The sequence below is a fragment of the Dromaius novaehollandiae genome, chromosome 6 (assembly GCF_036370855.1).
Source record: "Dromaius novaehollandiae isolate bDroNov1 chromosome 6, bDroNov1.hap1, whole genome shotgun sequence".
NCBI lineage: Eukaryota > Metazoa > Chordata > Aves > Casuariiformes > Dromaiidae > Dromaius > Dromaius novaehollandiae.
In genome coordinates, this window is record NC_088103.1 from 24,614,230 (window position 1) to 24,641,857 (window position 27,628).

Consider the following 27,628-nt stretch of genomic DNA (forward strand, 5'->3'; position numbering starts at 1 on the left):
TTAGGACAAACGAGACATTTATTTATCAAAATAATTTGCAAAGTTAAAACAGAAGCTACACAAGTGGCTGTAACAAAGGCACATGTTCTTTCCCTTCCAAATAAAACCATAATTGACATCTTAAAAAAAAAAAAAAAAAAAAAGTGTTTTAGGACTTCCACAGGAAGATTTTACACAAATTTGGCAGTTTCTACCACTGATCACAAAACTAGCTGAAAATGTGAAACATGCTCATTTCCTTAATTATCAGAAGCTAAAGCTACAAACATGAAATTATCACACAAGTTACATTGTAGAACATGTTAAAGTTCACTGAAAGAACACGAAGGATTTGAACAAGGCCTTACAGAAAGTCAGTATAAAGGATCAGTATGTATAAATGATATCTCTGTAAGATCTGATGTCAGACATATGTTTGTCCTGCAAGACTACAGGCTATTTGCACATTAAAATACACATTCTGCGTTGGAACCTGACGACTCTTCCAGGACCTTGAAGACACCCATTTTTTCCTTTTTAACTGTTTCAGAAGTTTTCATTTGATCTAGGATAAAAAATGATGAACAGTAATAGACAGTCACCTGCAATCTTTCTGTTCAAGTACATCAATGCAGAGAGAAAAGTTCATCTGGCGGGGGAGGGAACATATTTTTGTTTCAGCTGCATTTGAAAAGCAAGTTCCTTGTTTAAAAATCATATTGCTCATTCATAAACAGTCAGCAACTTAAAATGTAAGTTTGGAAGTTATTTCTCGGTTGCATACTTTAAACAAATAAAACCCCCACAGCCAACACCTCTGACTAGATCTGAATGGAGATAAGCAGCTTTAAGTCTGCCTGTACCAATTTTGCCTTCCTCAGAAGGAAACAATGCAGTAAACCTAGAGAGTGAAGTCACTGGGAAAAAGCACAGAAAGTTATAGCCCTGCTAGCTATGTTTTTTTCAAAAATTAGAAGGTCTGCATCTTGTTTTCCAAGCATTTCCAATCACTGTGTTGGCATTTCAGTGAATATAAAGTTAAAAAAGAACTGTCCTTCTGTCAAATTTAATTACGGTTTACAGGGGTAGGAGGTGGCATTTCAATTTCTAAAGCATTCACTGCAGCTAGCTGTAGTAAGTATTCAGGACATAATGCTAGACTAATATCTTCCTTCTCTCTTTTTTACAACAATATTAATACACTGATTCTGCTTACTATAACTAAGAAAATATGAATAAACAACCATTATAATATGTAGTACACACTAATACACAAGATAAATGGCACCTTTTCCAATCTGAAAGGACAAATCAGGTTGTTTTAAAGATACTTATGTAAGTTGTTTCAGCCTGAACTTGTAAAGACAGAGATGGATCACATTAAATCAGTGCATCAAGAACCATTCTCGAGCATCAGTCAGTTAACTGTTGTTAACTCTTAACTGAGAAGAGCTTTTATAAAACCATTTCCTTAGATAATCTAGGAGAAATTTTCAAGTACAAAGCTGTTCTTTCCTCCTAAAGCAAACTACACATATCACAATTGTTTAAGGCTGTCTTTGACTTTCACTTGAAATTCTTTAATAAATGATTTTTCTTCATCTATGTGTTTACATTTATCTGTCCTAAAGTTGCTGAAGGAAACAAAGCATACCAAGTCTAACGTTTAGAGGAACTGGACAAGAGTTTTCTCCTTTCTCAGAGAAGTTAACACTCTTGTAATACCTTGTCCTGACCAAGAATGAGAATTCATGTAAGCAGACAGCCTAAAAAACTTTCTATATTTGATCCACTGATACAAGCCATAACTCTGAAAAGCTCCATTTTTTTCCCAAAAAGTGTTACTAGACTACATTTCAAGATGAAATAATTCTGGAAGTATCAAAATATGTTTTTAAACAAAGGAGTTTGCTGAAATAAATCCTCTTGTAAGGATAATTTCTGCTTTTGCCAATTACAGCAACATCTAAAGAAAGCTGCTTTGCAGAACAGCTCCTAATCTACGCTCTTCATTCACACAAGCACACACGACGTATGAATGTGGTTTTCTGGAATCCTTTTCAGTTTTATTATTTCCTCTTTGGCAGATCCAATTGGAAATGCCAGTGAACAGACCAAAGGGTCTTTGTATATACAATGTAGCTGCAGGGAAGTGAAGATATGACTGTTTTCTACATATAAAGACTCAAATGACTCTAAAGGCTCTAATAAAGAAAAAGTCTACTTATAAAATATGATTTAATTATCAAAGAGAAAAATTGGATGAAAACTGTAACTTACCAATAAGATCACTTCTATCCAAGAGTAACTCTAGATCTTTATCACTGATTACTTTTTCTTTAGATCCTTTAACCTCTCTGTTGAAGAAGAAATAATCTCTTAAAAGCCTGTTACAGTTAATATTGCACAAAAGTCAGTTTTCTGCATAGCAGAATCCCCGGGACATTCTTTCCACTATTAAGATCCACATACCACTTTGCAAGACAAAAGAGTCATCTTTTTGATAGTTATTTACAAGCTGAAAGTTATAAATTTATGGTTTTAAGAAAAATGTGAAAATGCGCATACCTCTCATAGTCTCTGGATTTCAGTAATTCTATTAATTCCTGAGGGTCCAGGCAGCTCTTTGATTGTGCTAGACCAGATTTGCCACCTTTAAACTGATCTGTGGGGGAGGAGGGGGCAGGAAACAAGTATATAGAGGCAGAAACATTAATAAATTCTGTATAGCAACACAACAATGCTAGATGCACAGAGAGAAATAATCTATTCTTGCACATCCAAACTAACTCCTTTAACTAATGTTACATTTCACTGTTTTATCCCTCAGCTAAAAACAACTTAAGTTTTTAGGCTAAACGGTTAAAAAAAAGTGCATAAAGAGTTTACATGCAGGTCTTCCACTTTCCTAGCCATAGTATGCAGAAGAGCTGATTGAAACACCAATTCGACATGCACACACACACACAGAGCAGGAAAGCCATTAGTTCTACTTACAGTAAAAACATTGCAAATAAAGTTAGATGGTGGATGTTGGAGTTTGCTCCCTTTATAATGTAAGCTGGTTGAAACAAAGTAAGCAGCATTAACCATTATAAGATAGGAAATATGGGAAAGATACGTTGTTTCTCTGTAGAACCTCAGTTTAACAGACTAGGCAGACACGACTGAACACATCCAACCTGGGCTGCTTTCCTAGAGACCATGCTAACACCTATCTACACATGAATCTGGATGTCTGCCCAAATATCCAAGAAATAATACAAGGTTATTACCTAACTAAAGATGAACATGAACAAAGCCAAGCTCAGCCACGCATATCCCAAGGAGAGAGGCAAGTCTTGGTGTGTCCTGTGCTCAGACTCTGCTAAGCTGCTTCTGTTTTTATTAACACATGAACTCATTTTATTAGTGAGTTTTCATCACACCCTTTCCTCATAGTTTTGTTCTTTCTTATATCTTGGTTTCAAACTTTCTCCCTGCCCAATCTCCCTCAAAGGACTATAGCTGTTTCTCTGTGAAGTGCAAATCAGAGGCAAGTTCCAGAGGGGTTTGGGATACAGGAGTCTCCCCTCCATTAATGTCTCCGGCTGTGACCCCCAGGGTCCAGGTCATGTCATGCATTATTTCCCTTCACTCCTTGGGATTACTTCTCAGAGTTTCACAAACTGTAGGGCACTGAATTAGTGCTGCGGAGATCTTAGGTTGTAATAATAATGATGCTGAGAGAAAAATACTAAGGACCCTATGAACATTTACTGATGTAAAGAGAAGTTTACATGCATCATTTCATCTTAGTCTGACATTTACTAATTTAACTAAACCCATGCTGGTTCTCAGTTTCCTAGGCAAATTTCTTTAATAAAATAGAAAGAAAAGACAGAAGGAGAAACCTGGTGCTCAGGCCCCCAAATCAAACTGTTTTGCAACAAATTTCAGCTCCTAAGTATTTCTGCTGCACCTGTCCTGTATGGTTAGACACCACTGAAAGGCCTGATTTAGGCATGTAAGCTTCATGATATCCCTCCCTCATTCACTCTCCAAATTTCTTGTACTTTTTAGATACTCGGGATTACAGGATCCATTGCATCACCTTTACAGAGCTGCACAGTGGATCCAAGGGCTCCTGGAGGGGATCCTCTACTTACGCTGTAGGACTTGGATATGATTCATCAATAGTTAGCACGAAAAATAGTCAACTTATAACAAAGCTGAAGACATGACCCTTGCCATTTAGCTTCCTTTCTGTATACTGACTAGTTCTAGTTCCCATTATGTCAGTCACCTATTGCTCGAGCACATCCTGTTTGTTGTGCTGATCTTTCCACTTTAGTTTTATCTTCAAATTGGATCTTAATCAAATTCATATAAAATAAATGTTTCTTCTACTTAAAATGATAATTAAAGCCCCTAGGAAAAAAAAAAATCAGATTAATTTCTTGGCGCTCACACCAAGATAGCAGTGTCAAACAGATTACAAAGAAAAGGTTAGAACTAGGATAAAGAAAGAAAAGATTAGTCGACATCATTCAAAAAGAGGCAACTCACAGTTTAAGCTCATGAAATAGTGCACTGTCCAGCAGCCAGAGGAACAGGTGTGGCTTTTTGCTCCCTTTATGCCCTCAAAATGCATAGTATTTTTTTTTTCTTTTTCAATATATGTATATTATGGGAAGTTCCTAAATTCCTTAACATTTAATATAAGGACAATTACTGTCAGAGGCCTACACCAGATTTCTAGAATTGCTATATTTTTAAAGTGAGCTTAGTATTTGGGAAATGCTACAGTGAACTAATGTTTGAATATGGCAAACAGAACAAGCTGTAAAAGCAGAGCAGAGCTTCCTACAGCACCCAACCAAAAGAATTTTACCCCAAAAGAGAAGCTTCAACACCATTGTTTTCTTAGACTTTAAGTATGCCCAGCTAGATAATAATGCCATTGTGCTGCATGCAAAATAAAAGACTATTGTTCAATTCAGCGCTGGTTAGTTAATGGCCCAAAAAGTACTTTTTTACTGTGGTTATCAAGAGTACTCAAACGCAGAAGGACAGATGCAGGCAGAATGCTGTAATTTTGTGCAGCAATTCCACGACTCCAGGATTTGCCATCTGGACCAAGTTCAGTAGAAACCTCCAGAAACCAGCTTTCAATAGTCTCTACTTCTTTTACCAATTTTAGTAGGCATGCTCTCTACTCGAGCACGTTTGCCAGCGTAACTGGAAAGCCCATCTCCAAACTTCACATCATGAAACACAGCTCTAAATGCTACTAGCTAGGCATATTGCTTCAAATGAAGAATTGTGATAAAATGTTACTGCTAGCAGTTTAGTATATCTGATTTTCCCTTTATCTTCTGGTTCATTTAATTTGATTAAAAAAAAATAATTAAAAAAGATAATCAAGTCAGACTTGTCATCTACCTCCAGCTCAGACACTTTCATTCTTGGAAGTCTAAAAACATTTGGGTTGAACAAACTGTCACCTTGTTGACAAGCTGCCAAAAGCTCAGAGTTCTATCCTCTTATGGCCTGGTTTCACTCTTCTTTTTTTTCCTCCCAGGTAGGCTCAACTGTGCTGTCACCCTTTTTTTTCTGCCTACTAGTAAGAAATAGCTAAAATATGCTGATCCCAGAAATACTACAAGTGCTCTTCATTTCCTGAAGTGATCTGTAACATGTTAAAGAATGCACTTAGGAAGGTGATACTATACAGCCACTTCTTGGAGAGATGAAGCTATTTGCATCTAAGAAAAAAATACTAAAGAGTCTCAGACAGAGCAGTAAGTTCTCTCTCAGGATTTAAGGAAGAAATACTTTTTTTTTTTTAAACAGGAAGTCATAAAGAGAAAAATACTAACTTTTGTGTATAATGAGCTTCTCTAGCTTCCTCTTGGCAGCAGCTCTCTCCACAATCTTCTGGTCAATAGTATTTGCTGTCACAAGACGATATACAACCACTGGCTTTGTCTGGCCAATTCTGTGACATCTGTCTTGGGCCTGCAAGTCTGACTGGGGGTTCTGAGTAGATTAAAAAAAGTTAATAATGCAGCTAACTTGGTTTCTTTAAGAACTGTACCACAGGGAGCATTTTTAATCAATGTGCTCCAAAGGTCAGACAGAGCTGAAGCAAACAGCAGGGAACCTATGGTACAACTCAGCTCCAAAGCTACTTGCATTTAAACTAGCCCATGCTGAGCTCTGCTGCTGTAGCTACAAAATTGGGCTAACTCGACTAGCTTGGCTGCTTCGGCACTATATAATGCAGTTTAACAGATGCACATCATCTGTGTTAAAAATTTATCTGCGGTTGTTAGCTTTTTCTGTAGGATGATAGGAAGTGGATTAAATTTTTTTTTCCAGTGCCATTCTTGAAGTTCCTTTAGCTTTCCTGAAGGTAAATAGTTGTGCAATAAGCAGAGCTGTATGTTAAAAGAAAATGAAGGGGCATATGTCCTCAGACATTCCTCTCCATACCTCTTCTCTTCCCAACCTTCCCTGCACTTGCAAGAGCAGCACGAACCTAGCTAGCTAAAACATGGATGGCAATTCACATGAAGAGATTCAAAGGCCCGATACTAACAACCCAGCTGTTGGAACTGGGGAACTTGCAGAGTACCAGCAGCTTTCAAACTTCTTAATGAAGTGAAAGAAGGAAATGCATCTCCAGAAGCAACAGAAAAAACCCTCCTGCTTTTGCTATAATTCAGAGGACAAACAAGTTGGCCTTGCAAAGCAGCTTTAGCTTTGTTCTGGATAAACTAGGACATATTCCCCTGGGCTGTATAGTTAATATAAAGCCTGTTTGCATACACAGCTTATATTGTCGTCATGTAATGTTTCATTAAAGTAAATTACAGAAGTGGTCTATACCATAATGAGTTACTAAATTATTATCAGCAGCAATAGAGAAAGCATTTCATGACAAGCATGATGAGGTAAACACTGCATCAACATACCCAGTCACTATCGTAGATGATAACTGTATCTGCTGCAGTTAGGTTAATGCCCAAGCCTCCAGCTCTTGTACTCACTAAGAATAGGAAGACTTCAGGGTCAGTATTAAACTGATGCATCTGGAAGAGAATTTATCTATTACAAAACAGCAGGCAGATCCAACAGAATGTAGCAAATGTTTTATTTAAAAAGGAACAAAAAACCCATGTGTTTAAAGTTTAAAAAGAAGAACACAAATACAATATAAAACATACTGTCAGAGGTCAAATTAAAGCTGTAAGAAACACTGCATGCATCTGGGACAGGACAAGACCACGAAATGAAGCAACTATATTTTCTTATCTGATGATTCTGGTCAATGAATTGCCCAGAGAGAAGACTACTACAATGACATGTGGTCCAAATCACATGCATCTCCAGATAATCTACCATCCAATACCATTTTCTTCTCCAAAACAAGCACAGTCCAAGCTGGCAGAGCCTAAATACATATCCACTTCTTGACACAAGCAGCAATCTAAAAAAACAGCAGCCACCTTGACTATTACTTCCAGCCAGACTGTATACCTCCTCCTCTTAGGTGAAAACCTGGGAGTAACTTTCTGGCCTCCTGCTCACCATTTAAGCCTGCCTGCACTGCAAGATGCTCCCAACTGTCAGCACAGTTCCTACCAGGTCTGCAATACCAGTTAAGCCCTAGCTTGCTTTGACCACCCTCATACTGTCAGAAAATTGGAAGACTACAGTAATTTTCAGGATTTTGACCATAGCAGTAAGAGAAACCATCACCCCACTGCCAGCCTGAAGCAGCTATCCAAGTGCTCTGCAAACCTCAACTCCTCTAGGCTTTCCTGGACACTAGCATCTCCACCACTGACAGCAGGTCAGCCCTACTGAACTTAGGCTGGTGACCTGGAAAAGTTCTCTCAACCAGCACCTCTACCATACTATGGTAGGTACAGAAGCAGGGGACAGAGAGGGAAAGAAAAAAGTTAGGCAGCTAGTGCTACCCCCTTGAAAGCTTGCTGCATTTATCTCGTTCCCATAGTTTGCTGGAGATGCACCTCAGTTACTGTGCAGTGAATTTTTTGTAACAAAGACGTTAACACCACTAGGCCCTGGATGTTCTGTCTATATTCTTTACTCTTTCTTTGCATAGATCAGCATTTAATTAAATCCTAGCATTCTTTTGAGCCACTCATTCATGCAGCTGAAATGAAGAGGGAAACTGCAGCTATGTCAAAATGCTTTAACTATATACTTTAAAAACCTAAACAGACAAAAAATTTATGTTTAATATGGATAATTTGATAAACCAATAAAAGCCACAGGGGACAAAGATAGCCCTAGTTTACCTGCTTCCTCATAAAAGGTACCACGCACAATTTGCAACCAAAGAACAAATCAGGGCAACGCCTCACAATTTACAAGATAGGCATGTTTGCATGCAAGTGCTTGTTGCTGTTCCTACATGTGGTATAGGCTTGGACACATTGCACCTTTAAATTTCTCATTTATCCCTTGGGCCTGCTGTGCTTACTAAGAATCTTTCTAATTGAGTGCATGATGAATCTGCCTGCATTCAGGTTTCCTTCTCTGCCAAAATAATTTCCTCTAGCTTCAAAGCACTTCGCAGGCTACAAAAGCTGACACCCAAGTGAGTTGAAGGACAGCACTGCCTTATTCCTCCAAAGCATCTTTTGCTGGACACACGCGATCGCTTCAAACTGTAACAAGCATGCAAGAACAAAGGACTATACCAGACCAAAACCACTGCTCTGTTGGGCTAAAATTACAGGTGTCCCAATAGGTACACAAGACTATTTCCTAGGAAGTCTACTCTATCTGGCATTAGACTTGCAGTACGCTCCCACAGATGTTAGCATCACATCTTGGATTCTGGAAACAATACGGGCAGGAGCAAACTGGGATTAGCATCTGTTACAATCTGGATGTGTTATGCATGTCACATCTGGGCCACAGAGCGTGTGAGTAGTCATCATTCCAGGCAGACCACAAGATGTTGATTAGTAACACACTTCATTACCTCGGTATTTTTGAGCAGTAGACATTAAAGAAGCAGCAAGGATGTCAGTCAACATACATGGCTTTGACATGTTAAAGACTAAATGCCATGTAAAATTGCACCCCAACGTCACAGGAACAGACAGAAGTTTTACTACACAGGCTCAAAGGGAATGTGCAACTACTTACATTTTCTTCTCTCTCCGAGTAGGACATGGAGCCATCTAATCGACTAAATTTGAAGTCTCGCAGATAGCAGTAATCCATCAAAATATCCAACATCATAGTCATTTGTGAGAATAACAAGACCTACAAAACCAGGAAGATTCCTTAGCACCATTTTTTGGTCATAAGAGGACAACTACACCAAAAGAAGCCAACCAATCAAACAAAAACTCCACCCTGCTGCCCACACAAATTTACCTTATGACCTCTCTTTTTCAGTTCTGGAAGCATCCGGTCCAAGAGCAGAAACTTGCCCGAATTCTTTACTAGATCTTCATCAACCTTAGGAGAATGTGGCGGGGGGGGGGGGGGGGGGGGGAGAGGGGGGAAGAAGGCAGGTTGTATATTAGAGGGAAGGACTCAGACGTTTTCAGCACTCAGATGCACCAACAAAAGCTGGCTGAAAGCATTTTGCAGAAACAAGCTGTACCATCTTTTTAACTAAAAGCTGTAACACTGGAAACAACACTTGTTTTAGCAAAATAAGTTGAATCAGTTTAATCAAGATGAAATTAAATCAAATCTATCATTTTATATACCCAAATCTTAAAAAATCAGTTTTCATGACATTTTTGAAAGGAGAAACCTCGATGAATTTTATTTTTTCAATAATGGAACAGCACAGCTGTTTCCTTCCCAGCTTCTAGCAGTAGTAACTGCACAAGTAGTAATGTGCAAGGTTTCCACCTGCTGGAAATAAATAGCACTAGCTGAACAAGATACACATCAGCCAAGAGGCAAAAATTGACAGAGCAAAATCTTCATCTACTACCTTAGACCCTTCTCTTGTTCAAGACAATTTCTTACACCCAATTTTTGCTGTGGGCTAAGAGGAGGGATGCAGGAACTCTTCGTGTCTGAGCCCCAAGCAAGCCACCTCACTAATTTCTAATCAATCTTCCCAAACAGGTGCTAGCTCCTGCACATGGTGTCAACTGTCAAGCAAGCAGCATTTTATATGCATTAACTAATCTCACTTCCTCATTCGGATTGGGTTATCTGCCTTTTTTAAACACATTGATTTTCTATTGAAAAACTTTGACAGTTTGCTCCTGAGCGCAGCTGAATTTGGTGTTGGTCACTGAACACGAAACATGACTACATGGGCCTGCAAAGCCACATTTAGAATGAGCAAGCACCTTTAACTTCTCCTTAAAGGATTTTAATTAGTTTGTCAAAAAACAAACGAACAAAAAACCCCCCCCCAAACTCAATTATGTCTTAAAGCTCTCAAACAGCAATGATTCTTTCAATCTGAATTGCTTCATAGTTTGCTATATTGCCGATTGCTTTGTGTAGATGAAGCTACCAACTGGCCCCAGTGGCCCTTCTGATATGTGATATACTTATTCTGCATTTCCCTTTCAAGGGGGAGACAAGATCCTGTGTCCTCTGAGCTGATCTTTTTTTGTACACATCTGCCCTGAAACACCTTACACATACAAGCTAACACCCTACCTTCTGCAGCATATACAGTTTAAGTCATGAACAGTTCACCAAGGTCAATGTTTTGGTTTTGAAACCTTGCCTTTGTGAGTAGAACTTAGGGCAGATCCTAAAACAGCTCTTGAATCAGCTTGAATCAATAATCTTGCTCCCAGCAGACAAATGCCTACATAATGACAAGCAGTATCACTAGTGCAAAGGCTACAAGGGCACAAAGTCTGAACTACTCCCTGCAACTGCTGCTGTATAAAGCTTCAAATAATGGTTCAATCACACTGCTGGAATTCAATTGGGAGGCCTGTCCTGAACACACTGACAAAGTAATTCTTCACTGTTGTCAGCTCAGTCTATTCTTTCTAATGCCTAGAGTAATTCTTCTGGTAATGCTTTAAAAATGCATACCTTGAATTGCTGTGTAGCAGGGTCCAGTGGGTACTCAATAAGATAGGGGTGATTACAGCATTTTCTCAGTAACATCATAATGTTCTGCAGTTTAAGGTTCACCTCCGAATCCATGGGAATGCTCACTTCTACCACCGGCCTTGAAAAGACATGTCATCTTATTAGTACAGAAAGGCGTCGCTTCATTATCTGTTACAGATACTGCAAAAAGAAAATAAAAATCAAGCAACAAATGCACGTGGAGTGCCAAGTTCCCTCAAGATCCTTCACAGTTAGTAAGGCTGTTACCACTCCAACAAGAACAGTTTTTCATGATTGGTTTAAAATACAAAAGGGTAGCAAGTAGTAAGCAGAAGTAAGCAGAAGAAAAAAATCAACTTGTGCAAGTCATCTAGCAGAAAAAGGAACACAAGCAAGTCCCCTCTACCAACAAATGGTCAGACTTCCCACAGAACGACACATAAACTACTCCAAAATCAGCTCTCTGCCTATCCTGGAGGCCTTAAAGAAGTCAGGAATAATCAAGTCTCTTAAGTCCCAATGTCCAATGGGGACTTGCACCTACATTACAATTAAACACAAGCCATTACTGTCAGCTGACTCAGTCCCCAGTCTAGGCCAGTCCTAAAAGGAGCCAGTACCAAGTACGCTCTCTAACAGTTCTGGTTTCAGAGCCTAACACTAGCATTAAAAATAATCAAAGGTCCCTATGAAATAATCGCATATTAGTAAACAACTGAAAATTATTTTTTCCTGTCACAACCAAACCTCATGCAATCCAGAAACAAGCATTTCCTCTGGTCCTGATTCTCAAGATTAATTACATAGTCCCTGACCCAAGAGAACCACAGTCCTAAGACAATTTCAGTCCTTATCACTAGAAGCCACTTGTTCTCACCTTTTGGGTCCTGCACAATCCAGCAGTTAGTGCAGCTGTCCAGGCCCTCCAGCCCTGAAACCAACCTTCACTCTAGCAGTGGCCAGAAATTATGCCACGGCTACCAAGAGGATATTAGCCATGGCAAAAACTCTCCAACTCCAGCACAAACTCTGGTTCTTGAAACAGAACTTTTCTCTAAACTTGAACCTTAATCAATAGCAAGGCAACCCCTAACCAGAAACAGCCACACAGTTTACACTGGTCCCATTTTAGCCACATGTACAGTCTGGAGGATTCTGCAACAAATGCAGCTCTTTAGCTCTTCCACATCTAAGCACTGTCTGCAACTTCAGGGCTCCATGCACGCCATTAAAGTAACACAAGCATATATTTCATTATCAGTTCTTGTAGAGAACATGGGACTAAAATAAAATCAAGCAAGATAAACACATTTCTTCAACCTTGAAGCTTAATCCCAATCCCAGTTTTTCTTATGCCCAAAGGACTTCCAACCAATTTAGAGCCAAAACAAGACTACATACAAGACCCTACATGAACATGACTCTTCAAGTCCTTCAGTCCTGAATCTCAAACGCTGAGATTAATCTCCAGCAAGTGGACCAATACCTGTCAAACTAACAATAACCTTACTGACCATTTGGGTTCCAGGCCTCAGCTTAGGCCTACTTCCCACCCCTCAAAACTCAGCAAGGAAACTAACTTTTCCTCTCCTCCAGTCTTGAGCCCAAACTTTGCTTCAAGTGTTCCTGAGGTACTCCCCCAAAACTTGAGAGTTAACTGTAATTAGCACACCAGCATTATCCCTTGTCCTGTCTTTTGAGTCAATGAAAGATACAGCCACAAACATAAACTGTTAGACACAAAAGGCTTACCTGAACCTTGCAAAGCTTGCAATATCTACCAACTTAAGCTCTTCAACATCTTGTCCTCACTGCTAACCCTATCCAGGACCTAAGATATTACCAAGAACTTCAATTACCAAATAACTAAGATGAGGCAGTTCTTCCCCTGCTGACACCCGACACCATCTTAGACCTTCAGGCTTTGGTGCAACCATTAACAAGCAGTGTTCTTCAGTGCTTAATGCCCCAAGACCACATCAGAATTATTTTTCCCACTGGCACAGTTCAGTTACCTAAGCTTTAGTAATCATACTATGACTACAGGACCTACTTAAGACCATGACTAAAACCATCTCTTGGAAAAAGGGACTTGAGAGCCAATTTCAATGCAGGATCCTGCAAAGGCCACAGGCCTAGAAGGCCTGTAGCAAGTAGAATCAAATGTCTTATCATTAGCTCCATCATTGTCAATGAGGCAGTGAGTTATGGTACAAGCTGACCACTGCTATCACAAAATAGCAAATTTTAGGGAAAAGCAAAGAAGCAAAGCATAAAGTCACAAGAATAGTGCACTGTAAAATGCCTGCCATTCTTTATAAATTCTGATAAGCAAAGTTTTGGAGCTAAGTTGAAATAAAAGGAACATATTTAGTATTTGGAAAAAAAAATTATCTTGTTAGGGCACCTCTCTTTTTCCACTTCCTCTTGCATTTTGCTGATCAATTTTTCCAAGTCATCAGGTGAACCATTATGTACTTCACAATAATCAACCTGTTTTCGACTGCGGCGTTTCGGTCGGCCTGTAGGACTCAATTCAACTACTTCTTCCTGCAGGAAATAACAACGTTGCTATCAGCAGCAGATAGTTTCAGATGAAATGCCTACGCTGATCCAAGAATTCTCAATACTGCAAGCAGGTCTCAATGAGATGTACTGTCCAATATTTAGATTCAGTAGTTGTAAATTCAGCTATGTAGAAAAAGTGGCCCACAACCTAAAGGTCCACAACTGTAGAATCTGAAAGCTTCTGCTTGATTTTTGACAGCTGCATGAGTACCTTACTGATGTTTTACCAGAAACTGTCAGTCTATTGAAAATTGTCTTTTTTCCCCCCCTAACCTAAAGCTAGACAAGAAGAAGCTGTTCCCCCTCGCATATTACCTAGTTCTGTGCAGCCTGAGGTCAGTCACAGTAATTACCACTGAAATAATTAACAAAAGGATTAGACCCAAAATTTAAGCAAAAAGTGGTTTTGGTTATACCAGCAATGAAACAATGCCTACGTATTTTTGCTCACAAATCATTAATAGCAAGTACATTTCTAACACTTGTTTCAGTAGATACCTCATTATTCCCAAGCAGCTTCCTAATGGTGCGGTTTACAATGGCGGTATAGAAAGTTTCTTGCTTCTTTGCCAGTGGTGCATATACCACGACTTCTCGTTTAGGAGGAACCTCAAGAGCAACGTCTGATTTCAGTCTTCTCAGTAAGAAAGGCGTCAGAATCTGAAATGTTTTATATGTTATAATGACTTAAAGCTCTTAACAGGGCTAGTTTTAGAGCAACAAAAGGGTCTACTGATACAGTGCTATTTTGACAATTTAGACTAAGGGATTTAATCTTCAGAGTTCCATATTTCATTTTTTAATATGGACTCATACTCAAAAGGTTTTACACATGTATTGGTAACAGATATGTTCAAACAACCCATCCACTGACATTTTAGAAGTATTTTGAAGTCTTTAATAGAGGTGCAGCAGTTACTACATGACAGACTTTTCAAATCATTTTCATTAAAGTAATTTTATTTTTATGAAATAGCGCCATTTCACTTGCTATATTTCTTAAATCACATTGTTGCAAGGGTAGGCCTTGACGAACCCTTACTACAACAGAGAACAAATTTTTGTCAACAATTATGTCTACAAGATACAATTTCCATCTTCCACCGTCGGTTTAAGGTGGGAAAACAACAGTTCTCTAAGCATTGACTTTTTTCCTTAGACCAAAAAAACCCTTAATAATAATTTGATATTGCTTTTGAAAATAGGCCAATTATACAACTAGTTTTTCCACAAGGTTTTATGTCCAGCACCTCAAAGTTACCTAACTTCCCGCAAAGCTACCTTTCAACAAGATAAATACACCAATTTAGTCTCTTGGCAAGAAGAAGCAAGCAACTGCAATTAAGTTTGACTAATCTCCGCTCAGTCCCAAGAACGAAAATGAGTCATTACCAAAGAGGTATGTCGTTCTTTTCAGCATTTGCATATGCTGTAAAGATTGAACAAAGCCCCAAGGCTAAGGAAATCCAGAAGTGCTACAATAAAAGCCTTAGACCCAGAAGTCGGCTCCACAAACAAGATTTTGACATGGTTTATAATAATAGCTAATGTTAGAAACAAATCATGAAAAACAATACAAAGAGTAAGGGAAAACCTGATGCAGCATATGCAAGATGTTTTGCTCCCTTTCTTTAGCAATAATATCTTCGGCAGTTTCTGTAATGCTGGTAATATCAAACCAGGATTCAAAGCTATAAAAACAGAGTAAGAAAAAAGGAATAGCTTACTTTATAGCTATAATTCTTTATGACTTAAGTATCCTATCCTTCTCTTATCCTGTGATTTAAAAAACAAAAACAAAACAAAAACAGTGGTGTGCATCATCTCTGCTCTTCACTGTCTACGCATAAGATGTTTCTGAAATATAACTGTCTATGCAGAGGCTAAGATTTTAAACTGATTAGTAAAACTACAAGTATTAATTGGAATATTCATTAAGCTCTATTGTATTCATTATAACCTATATTGTTTTCCAAATATAGATTGAACTCAAAACTGTTTTGACCCTACTCTTCCACCTGACCTCTGGCTACTGCTTCAGAAAAGCATAGGTCTCCCACAGGTCCTGTCTGTTAGCCTCACACAGATGTCTCCAACATCTTACAGAATCTCAAACAGCACTAGGCACTTATGATTAGACAGCCACATCCTCCCTCAACGCTTAGGGTTAGCTCAGAGTTAGGTTTCCACTATCCAAGCACGGAGCTGACACTTCCTTTCTGAAGCAACTACAGGGGCAAAGAAGGGAAGACACAACAACTCTACCACAAAAAAAACAAACAAAAAAAACAAAAAAAACAAACAAAACCCCCCCCCAAAACAGGTTACAGCCATACAATAAACAATTCTTTAAATGCCAATACAAGTTTAATACTTAAAGAATCACAACAATTCCCAAAGAGAACAAAGGGAATAGCTTTTGCCAACAGACCTACCTTTTCAAATCATCAAACACATCTGGCAACAGGAAGTTAAGTAACGACCATAGCTCTGCCAAGTTGTTTTGCAGGGGAGTACCAGTCAAAAGGAGTTTATTGTCTGCATTAAATCGTTTTAGTTCTCTGATAAGACGGCAGTTCATATTTTTAATCCTGTGACCTTCATCCACTATCAGATACTTCCAGAAGCAGTGCTGCAAAATAAAGGATATTTCAAGAAATCTTATCTTTACTCCATCAAAATATGCACCAGATGAGCAGCACCAATGATTAGGGCTGTCTGATGCTTCTCATTAAAAAGACTCTATTCAGTGTTATTTCTCTTTGCCAGACTAAAATATATTAATCCAAATAGTTATACCATACATTTTCTTGGTGGTGAATGCATTTAGGAAGTTGAGGTGACTACGGTATTGTCACTTTGCTGTCCAGGTAAAAATGCATTTTATGAAGTGGAGACAGGGGTTTTGCATAGAAGATAGCATGTGAATATTCAGTTAGTGTCTCCACTACATACATGCCCAAGGAGTAAATTAAGGTTGCACAGACCTTTCACTGACAATTAACACATTCCAGAATTTTCCTATCAACTATGCAGTGTTCCTTAACAGCATTCTTACATTATTTTGCAGCTTACACTGCACAAAAACACTCACAGAGGTATGGGTTTGAAACTTATACCAATGCTTCTTTGGTAGTCAGTAAATGCTGTACAAAAAACCTCTCCTCACTGAGACAACCACTCCAATATTAACCAAGATAGTTATACGCTAAATACAACTTTTACTCAAAAAAGTAAACAAAACAACCTCCCCCAAACAAACAGGTTTTGTTCTACCTACTAAGAGGAAGTAAAAAGAAAGTATGTGCTGTAATTATTTGTTTATTTCACTTTTTGGATGAAGTGTTCTATTTTAAGCACTTCTTAAGCATAAAAATCCAGAGCTACTGCTACCAAGGAAACAGCAAAGAAAAAGTGAATGCCAATACAAGTGCTGCGATGTCACATTTGAGAGGCAGCAAGCAGCTTTTTACTGCATTCAAATGCATTGCTCTTGATAGTGATGAGGCATTCCACCTGTCACAGGATTTTCAGGAGAACTTAGGTACCTGTAGGGCATTTCTGTCTCGCATGGCTATTTCAAATGAAGTAATGACCACAGGATGAATTTGTAGTGATCCTTGACGCCCATGAATCTTACGAACCAGTTTACGACGTTCCTGTTGAGCTCCATGATACAGCATTAATGGAATCTAAGAGAAATGAGATTTAGAAGTCAGGTCAATTAAGCTCATGCAAAGCTGTAAAGCTGAACGGATGATAGGAGAGAGAGTTAATTTACCTACAAGATTGTAAATATACAGCAAGTCAAGGCATAGTTTGTAGTAACGACATAAATAACCACAATTAAACTGATGTTTGATATAGAAAAAAATTTCAAGGCAAAGGATTAGAGTAAAAATTAAATAATTTGTTCTTTTAGACACAAGGAAGAAAAGCAAAGCCTGAACCTTTTTTTTACCTCTGGAGTAAATCTCTTGAATTCAGACATCCAGTTTGGAAGAGTAGACAGGGGACCGCATACTAAGAAAGGACCAGGGACTCCTCGCTCCACCATCAGCGCTATTGTTGCAATGCATTGGATTGTCTTGCCCAGACCCATTTCGTCAGCTAAAATGCCATTGATACCATTTTCCCAAAGCATCTGGACACACAGAGAAAGATATGTAAACGCAAAGGACCTAAAACACATTAGGAAAAATAGAGAAAGTTGCCACAGCTGTCTAACAGGCACATTTTAACTTAAATGAGAAAGATTTCTCCATGGCCAAAACAAATATAAGCATCTTGTTAAACAAAAGACATTCATACATAGGTGTATGTGCTTCTAGCCAGTTAAGTGTCTGACTAGGAGGCAAAAACAAAAACAGTATCAAAGGGAAACATAAGAATTAGCATTATATCAAAAAGCACTTCAACAGAACTTACAGTTCATACTACCCAAATTTTAACTTGTCCCAGCTCTAAAGAATACCTTTTACTTTCCTCCCAAACAAACCAAGTTATTCTGTTTGTGATGCTTCAGTCACATCTATCCAAGTAGCTTCTGTTAGCACAGCTTCTTTACCACAGGAAAAAGGTACAATTTCTGACCAACACAGCCAGCTGCTCTGGCAAAAGAGTTTTGTACAGACACTGCCTATTCTGACAAGTAAAAGAGAAACATCTCACAACAGAACAGAATGGAATGGAAGACAGCAGTGATCTTTGGCCATTCAACCTACTAAGCATAAAAAGGATCTTATACATCAGGGACCAGCTAAGGTACCAGTCTGTCCCCCCAGAACAGACCTACTCTCTTCCCTAGGCATTTCCCAGTAACAAAATGCCAGAGTGAGTGAGTTTAGTAGCATTCACTTGTGACATGAACCTAAGTCTGGTAAAACAGGATACATCCACTTGTAGGGAGAATAGAGGAAAAAAAAGGAAAAAAAAAAAAAAGCAGAGGGAGATATGGGATTGGTAGCAGAATGTAAGTTAGCTCTGTCTGGCTCCTACAATTAAAGGGGAAAGCTGTTCTAATTTGGCTTGAAAGCAAAGACAGGAAGAAATTAAACGCATATATTGGCATTTTTTAAATGTCAAATTTCTTTAGCTTTTGCTTTTAAATGCTGAAGACAAAGCATTTAAAAAAAACTGTTTTGGTATCACTAGCCAAAGATTCCAAGAGGCAATGGTTTTATCCATGTCAGACTTGCAAGGTAGTAAGTCTTTAAACACATATGGTGCTAGGTATTCAAATCTTCAAGAGAGGAAAATAGTAAGATTCAAAATAAGTATGCACAGACCTAGTGCTTTCAGAAAGTTCTTGTAAGGAAGGGCTGAAAAGACAGTTGAGTTAACACGAAAACAGATGGAGAGAGGGAAGAGAACACCAACTATTAAGTCTAAAGAAAGCCTTTACAAAATGAAATATCCTCCCCACCCTGTAACTCTGCATCTGCTGCTTGACAATTTTGTTTCATAATACCCAATTCTTATATCATGACACATCATGAAGAACTGTCTGTTCCTTCTTCACCTCCTCTGTACTAGCTGTGAACAGATTCCTAGTGATTCCTCCTCTCCATTTCTCTGTCTCCAGTCAGTGACTGGGATTAAACTTTTAATCTATTGCTCCATACCCTGAGCCACTCCATGCCTTCCACTTGGTACCACCTCATGACACCTCCAGTAAAAATCTTTGGCTGCTGAAAAGGCACTGGTTGTCCATTAAATTTCCGTACTGGATCGAGGAACTGCTTGGCACTGTGTCGTACAGCTTGACACAATCTATCCTTAATGACACTATTTGAGTCTCCATTTTTTTGTAAGTCCTCTGGACACAGGTTGTCAGAAGACCTTTCATCCTACAGAAGAAAGTTCAAAGAATACATGACAAGTAGCATACGTATTAAAGCTCAACTAAGACATTTCTACAAGGTGCTCCAGAGGTGCTGCACTTTTAGCAAATTTACAGCAGTTATTTACTGTGCAATGAAGTATGCCAGCCCCTGATACAAAGACTTTTTTGAACAACTGTCAACTTAAGAGCAGAATTTCTTTTCAGGAATGATACTGCCATATAGCAAATGTCAATGTGCAAAATTTCAATGCCTTATGTATATTCTTTACCCCTTTGGAACTGAAGAGCAGCGATAGTTACCGAAGTGATTATGCTTATGGTCTTCTACCATTAAAAGCAAACAGGCTTAAAACCTGGCATGCAAAGGCTGGCATTTAACACTGACACTGCTATTCTGTAAGTGGATTCTAGAGTGTTAGAAAGTAGCTCATACTGTGTGCTTGCAGTTCTTAAGTTACAGCACAAAAAAGAAGCTACCACCTTTTATTCACTGTGTTTGAATGCTTAAAAGAGGGTATATCTTAAGTAAGGTCTCATAAACCAACATGAACCTTTTACTTCTCCTTAGTAAACTGCTGTTTCCTTTACTTTCCAAACTACAAATGTTCCGTAATGTATAATCCACTCTAAATCAGTTAAAAACAAACAAAAAAGGTTTTTACCCAAGATATCTGAAAATAAATATCTAAGTGCACTTGCATGACTTTTTTGCAACTTCTAATTCAGGATTTCAATATCTAGCAGAGAGCTGTTTATTTACAGGAAAAGTTTAAAGATATGCTATTAAGTATAAAAAGCCTTTCCTTCCTTAGGGCTTAACACATTTAAGCTGCAACAACATGTGCCAACATACCTGATTTTCCACTTTACTTTTTTTTGCCACTGATAAGATTTCCTGAAAACAAAGAGAAAAAAGCATACTTATGTGTTTTTCAATCTTAAAGGCTATTACAATTTGCATTTCAGGAGAACCTTGAAGTTCTAATTGAAAAATCTGGGCATACTTTAAGTGACTTTCCACACATTATTAATCAGACAAGTGACTAAGCAAATGCCACACATCAGCAAACATACTCCAATTACAAAGACTGTCTTCTGGAGATGTACTGTCTTCAGAGCTTGCCTTCCCAAATACTTAAAAAAGAAAAAAAATTGAATCCTACAGGTCTTAAAAGACTTTTTGTTATTTAGATCTTTCTTGAAAGACAGACATATGATCTCCTACAACCACATATGAAAATTTACTGCTCCAAGAAATGCAGATGTGTCAACAGTGAACTGTCTCATCAGTTAAAATTGATGTTACAAAAATCCAAACAAGCCCATTTACAATTATGGCGTACCTCTTTGGACATAATTTCTGAGATGTTATATGTTCCATCTTCTCTCCCTCTCTTCTTTTTTGCAGCTGTAGGATAACATTTGACATTACACAGCACATCAAATGTTAAGAAAAAAAAAAACAACAGTACTGACAAAAAGCAAATCCTAATACATTACCTGATTTCTCTTCTTTACTATCAGCTGGATTCTGACCCTAGAAAGTAAATATAAGAAAAGGTTCAATGTCTTACACAGCTCTAAATAGCATGACACAGATGGAAGGAAGATGCAATTAGGCTCAGGCTGTTATCTTTGAAGCCTTTTGGAAACACTTTTACAATTAAACAGTTGATAAAATTATAGCAAAAAATAGTTCCTATTTCTAAACCAAAAAAAGCCCTCACAATGAATACAAACCATTTCCTTGAATCAAAATGGGTCAAAAAAGTCTCCTTAAAAAAAGCCAAGTTACATGATTTTTTTAAAGCCCTTCTAAAGAGCCTTATTATGGTTAAAAATAAATATAGTACACAGATAGATCTGTAAGCCAAAAGACTGGAGAATTTCAACTTGTTTAGTTTACTTACCTGACCAGATGATCGAAATTGACACAGTAATTTGTCAGACTTTTATTTAGAAAGTCTTCATGAAATAGCTAGTTAATCTTACCTTGGCAGATTTTAACAACAGCTCTCTCTTTTTTTCTAACTTCTCTTTCCTTTTCTGCTCCTAAAAAACCACACACATTTCTTATCTTTAAGGAACACCCACAAGAGAACTATCCATTACAGAAATGATAACAGGCAGATTACATTGTTAATGTAGAGTTGTGCATACTCTATGGACTTGATTTGTTTTTGCAATCCCACTAAAAGCCTTCATTCTGACATTGTTTAAAATCATAAAGCAAGATTTGGGCAAAGGGAGTATAATTGCTCTGAATTACTTGTCAGTGAATACTTTAAACACTTTCAGAGAAATACATTAATTCAGAAAAGACTCCAGCAAAAAATATTCCCAATAGCACACTAAAGAGCATATTTATTGCAGTTAAGTTTTGCATGTATGCAACTCCCATTTAATTTCTACGTGTTACTGCTTGTGTTCTGCTTAGAAGAGAAAGCAATATAAGTAGACTACAATGCCTTTAAGGAAGAAGCATTTTCATGTCTTGAAGAATCTAAGATTTTAATTGCATCTACTATACTTGCTTATTGAAAGCAAAAATATCTCGGAAAACAACAACAACAAAAACCAGATCTTGGTATTTATCAAATGGAGCAATAAAAGGCTTAACACTGAAATAGGCACTCTATCGATGCAGTAGTCATGAATTTGAGCTGACACTGAAAACTAGAAAAATATTTTGGAAAAATGTTCACGCAGTCTGTCAATGTTACTTTCCTGATAACATCATGGACTTGAATCTCTTCCTGAGATTGCTCATCTCCCTCTCAAGCTCAAACTCTTACAGCTTGCTCATATAGGGACAATGAAGAAAGTAAAGATTAAACTAGGTGTGAACTCAGCAGCTCACGGATTAAAAAAAAAAAAAAAAAAAAAAAAAAAAAAAAAAAGCACACATCAAATCATTTTACGAAAGCTCTTATTTGGGAGCAATATGGCCTTGGTAAGTTATTTGAGGGAGTCCTACATTATCATCCTGATGACAAGCCTCATCCTCAGCTTTTGGTTATGTGCACAGAAGGCTGCACCACTCCTATTTGCTAAATCTTGCCTTCTTTTATTGTCCTTCCAGGTTTTCTATTTTCTTTAAACTTTGCTTCTTATTTGAAGCATTTTTACTTTTTCTTCAAGCCAAAAGAAGAACTGGAAACGTATCGGTGCCATCTTTATGTTGTGATTTCTCAATTACAAGCCATGCTTATAGGGCATCTAGGACAAATTCTGAATATTAGGTAAAGCACCACTGAACTCCTGGGCAGGACCTTCAGTAGATTTTCATGTTATTGTTGTGAGCCTAAGAGAATTATTAATTCAGTTCAAACAACTGGATGGCAAAATCCAAACAGAGGCAACAGAGCTATACCTATCTCAAGAATCCCCACTGCACACAAGAACACACCTACCTCCAGTTGCTGCTGTTCCATTTTGGTAAGCAAGAACTTGGAATAGATGTTACTTTTCTCAAGCAAGTGCTGAAGCCTCTTGTAACGCATTTCACTTGACTCCCTTTCCCAAGTAGTGCGTGCCTGGCCAACAGGAAAAGATATTAAGCATATAGATGCTTCAATGTTAATGCTTTAAAAATAATAAAAGGATCTCTCACATACACAAGCATTCCCCTTCCAATCATTAAATACCAATGACTTGTGGGTATAATGACCCATACATATCACTCAAGTGCTGTGCGGTGAATGCAACTCCAGGCTGGATTCACTTGCATATGTAAACAGCAGCTCTGCTATTTAACCGCTTCTAGTGCGGTAGTGCAAGAGATTCAAAGGCTCAAGGTATCCGAACTCAGATTTACAGATTTAGATTAAAAAGTGATTTATCTGGAGCCTGTAAAATTAAGAAGAAAGAAACCTACCTAGCAATTTCAGTACACGGTTTCCAAAGTATTACAAAAGACAAGAGTTTCCAAAGTACTACAGAGACAGCTCCACCTTTTCATCACAGCTTTTCATCGTGGACAAGTCGTTTAGACAGCTACAAAAGTCATTATGACTAATTTACAGCGGACAACTCAATATGAAAAGAGAAGCTTCGTCTTGCTTTGCTTACAAAAAAAACACATTTGAATGAATGCTGTTATCTTTCATAAAAGTAACATCTGTAATAGAATTACAGTAAAACTGCAATTAAGAGTCTGCAAATTACCCTTTAAAACTCAAATCATGACTCCCCAAAAAGTAAAATAGCATTCACCCTCTAGCAAAAGCCGTTGCCTGCTAGATCGAGATATTAAACAAGTGAAAAAGGGTAAATTAGCATCTCCAAGAGAAACCCCAGAAAAGCAAGATGCAGAGCTTTACAAGATGCTTATCTGCGCCACTGCCTTCAGAAGAAATGCTGGGGGCTGGGGGAAGAGCACACCGAGACAGGCAAGAGAACTTTCTCAAGCTAAATACAGGGGAGGGAAAAGGGACATTAGCTGAACAGTGACATAGAAAAGGAGAAAATTTGTTTCTCTCTCCCAGAAAACACACCTTTATTCTCACAAAACAGTTCTCAAGGTCATCCTTACCAAGTAGCAGGAGCCACCTTAGCTATCCACATATTCTTTTAGGAGGGGAAGTTCTATCCCCACAAGTTCTTTGTGGACTAGATTGTGTCCTTGTGATTCTCCACAATGTTTTTATTTGTTTGTGCTCTCCTTGTTTCAGTTTTCTTCCTTCAGATGCAAGTACCTGAGCTCAGGAAGACCGATCTTTTCTGGCAAAGCCAAAAGAGAATCTAATTAAAACTAAGCTACTTCATTCAGCTAATTGCTATTGCTCACATTTTGCTACACTGGAACACAGCTCCCTTCCAATAATTAGTCAATCAGAAGGATTTTTCCCTTGACTGAGAAAACTTTGAGAGAAACCAAAAAACTCAAAACCAAACAGTTTAAACTCCTATAACTTCTCCAGAGTAGGCACCCACCTTGTCCTTTGACTCAAACTCCAAACATTTTTTTCATTATATAAAGTAGGCCAAAAATTTGTCACTCTTCTTTTTGCCAGTTTACATTCTCATATATTCGCATAGCGATATTCTGCCTCCAGCCCACAGAAAGGACAAGTGATCTCTGTCAAACTACAGTACAAATCACCTGGCAGGGGGGTCACAGAAGTGACAAGCAGAAAGAAAACAAAAGCTTCTAGAACATGGACAGTTCCTTAATGCCAGTAGCCTGGGTTTAGTGACACGGGTAAGCTCCCCTGGGCTGACTGGTTCCCAAGTGCACAGAGGGCATGGTAGAAGTACACAGGACAACAGAGCAATGTCCCTGATGGAGGGGAGCTCTGTGGATGCTGAAAAAATGGGAAGAACACATAAGAAAAAATGAAACAGTTCTGTCACATTATAGCATTATTATAGAAGTGGATGGTTGTAAAAGAAATTAAATTCTAAGTCCATTTCTCTGCTTCCTGTAGGATGAGTTATATCTGCTCTAAAGCACGACTTCCCTCCCTACCCTCTGAAAGCATTTTCTTCAGATTTCTCGTTAGGAGTCAGATCAATGAATATTTAAGGAGAAGTTCAAATAGGCTCTATCAAGAGCTACTGATTGCAAGAAGCAAGCCTGTGAGACTGTTGGGAGAAAAAGATATTATTTTCTAACTGCAGTATTGAAAAATGCTGCAGTGTAAAGGTATATCTTATCAATTAGTTCAGTTGCTACTTCTTGTGCCTTCAGAATAATGTTTCTATTTTTAACATGTCATTCTCCTGTGGGCTGAATAAAAACCTACTGATTTAACAGGAAAAAGGAAGAAATGAAAGACAGCATTCTGAAAGACACAGGAAAAAAGCTTGATTTCTCGTGTTTTGATTAAAAGCATTGGTTGCTTAGAAATCAATTTTCCAAAAGGCATTTAAGATGAGAGGTCCTTCATGCTTATACTTCCTTATGCCTGAAATAGAAAACCTTATATTTCAAGTATTCTGACACCTTGATAATTTGTATCAGCAAGATGAATTCACCACAGAATTCTAGAAACAGCAGGTTTTCACACACTCTCTCCACAACAGATTCTCTGTTTAATACCAGTATTTGAAAAAATTCAGAGAGAGAGAAGTGGAACCTTGCGATGATCACGTTGCTTGTGTTAGGACTGTGTGATTTCCTTAAGAGAGTTTACAAAACCTTTTTATTTCCTGCAACACAAGCATGCATCTCAGGGTGATGACACACAAGTTTGCTCTGGTGGCAACCAATGTCCACTTAAGCAGCTCCTGCTCTCCTCTGCTTAGCTGTGCCTGGACAGCTGCTCATAGGAATGGGCAGGGGATTGGGCCAGGAGACTGACTGGGGCAGCAATCATCCTTTCTGGCGAGGCTTTCTGTGCCAGATCACTTCCTTGATGCGGTTCAGCTGAGGCCTGCAAACACCATTACAAAGAGAATGAACAACCAGCGGCAGCAGATGCTTCACCCACATCTGCTACCAGAAGAGACACAGAACCGGGCTCATCTTTGCTAGAGACAAGCGGTGTTCGTGGAAGCGCCAGGAAGGGCTCTAGCAGGGGTTGCTTGGTTGTTTGTCAATAAAATAAGCAGCAAGGAGAGGAAAAGAGAAGTTATGACCACACACAGAAAACACAACCAAACCAAACCCGTATTCTTAATATTTTAGACGAAAAATCCAGAGGCGGCGGTTTCAGCCGCCCCAGCGCCCGTTGCGGGGGGGGGGGGGGGGGGAGGGGCGGCCCGAGCAGCCCCGCCGCGGCCCCCCGCCCGCCCGCCCGCCGCGGGCCGCCCTCACCTTCTCCAGCATCTGCCGCTCCTTCTCGCGCCCGGCCGCCTCCAGCTGCTGCTCCTCCGCCAGCATGGCCGGGGTGATCACCGCCGCCTCCGCCTGCTCCCCCATCTCCGCGCCCGGCGGCTCTGCAACGCACACGCGCTCAGTGAGGGGGGCGCCGCCGGCCCAAGGGCCCGGCCCCGTCCCGTCCCGTCCCGTCCCGTCCGGCCCTCACCGCCGCTGCTGGCCGCGCTCCGCGCCGGCATCACCGCGCCCCACCGAGCTCCCGCGCGCTGCCCGCCTGGCTGCCTCGCGAGACCAAAAACCGCGCGCTACCCCAGCCACGCGAGAGCCGGCCGAGCTCTCGCGAGATCGCCCCGCCGCTGCCCCGCCCCCTCCGGCAGCCATCTTGGATCCTGGCAGGAGGCGGCTCATATCCGGGCACCGCGGCGCCATTACCCGCGCGGGGAGACTGTTGGTGCCGCTGGGTGGCCGGCCATGAGTGCTGCGGCTGGGTGGGTCACGGTCGGGCCCTAGGCCAGGCCCGGCGTCGAAGCCAGCTGGCCTGAGGCCTACTAGCGCTGCTTGTAGCCCCCCCCAACACGGTGTCTCCACAGGCGCCGAAGTGAGCCCGCAGGGCGGCTGCCACAGCCACAGCCCCCCGCGGCCTTGCGGGGCCCTGGCTCTCTGCCTGCACCCCACTCTGAGGGCTCTGCGCCAGCCAATCACCCCTTTTCTGACTGCTTCCAGGAGGGCACCTCTGCTCCACGGGAAGGCGGGCAGCCTGCGGTGGCCTTACGCCACCCTGGCACCCTCCATTGCCCTTTGCTGTTGCTGGGTCATGTGTCTGAGGCCGTTCAGAGTTTTACAGAGACAGGGCTCAAGCAGCTGCCTTTTTCTGTGCTCACCCTTGCAGCTAAACCTTGTGCCTCTCCCCGCTGTGTAAAGCTCACTGTGAAAGGCTTGTGCCAGCAGCAGCTTCTGGCCAGGCACAGCAGCACAAAACTCTGTGCGAGCTTCGTTACGCTGCGTGCCTCTGCTGCCGGGAGTGGTACCGGTACCATGCCTCTGCGTAGAGACTGCGGACGTACCTGAGGCTGATTAATTATCTCCGTTAGTGCGAGAGCCTGAATATGTACTTGAACACTTTAGATTGTGCCACGAGAGGGCAGAGGAACACTTAAAAGCCAAATGAGAATTATACTTCCCTCAACTGATGGAAAAGCTTGCTTTCCCAAAACATAGTCTACGTTAAAGTAAATATTTTTAATCTCAGAACACAAACACTTTAGCTTGATCTAAACAACACAAGCTGTCAAAACACATTTGGGCTTATCTCCTCACCTCACATCCATAAAAAATGCTGTGCTGGTTAATTCTTGCACCGGACTGTCAAATGAATTGCTATTTTAAACTCTCTCTAC

General features: G+C 39.8%; 1 protein-coding gene across 1 annotated transcript; it reads right to left on the reverse strand.

Annotated features, from left to right (window-relative positions):
• On the reverse strand, nucleotides 1-26,570 carry HELLS (helicase, lymphoid specific). Its single transcript, XM_026094907.2, has 22 exons — nucleotides 26,440-26,570; nucleotides 26,229-26,350; nucleotides 22,882-23,004; nucleotides 21,461-21,520; nucleotides 20,969-21,005; nucleotides 20,812-20,876; nucleotides 20,322-20,363; nucleotides 19,248-19,472; nucleotides 17,585-17,767; nucleotides 17,172-17,315; nucleotides 16,059-16,255; nucleotides 15,218-15,314; nucleotides 14,122-14,283; nucleotides 13,463-13,605; nucleotides 11,035-11,173; nucleotides 9,385-9,468; nucleotides 9,151-9,270; nucleotides 6,939-7,055; nucleotides 5,841-6,000; nucleotides 2,548-2,644; nucleotides 2,260-2,336; nucleotides 1-544 (listed from the first exon to the last, which is right to left on the reverse strand). Exons 1-22 carry the CDS (start codon nucleotides 26,468-26,470, stop codon nucleotides 447-449), a joined length of 2,523 nt encoding a protein of 840 aa, XP_025950692.1. The 5' UTR covers nucleotides 26,471-26,570; the 3' UTR covers nucleotides 1-446.
• Nucleotides 26,571-27,628: the final 1,058 nt, after the last annotated feature.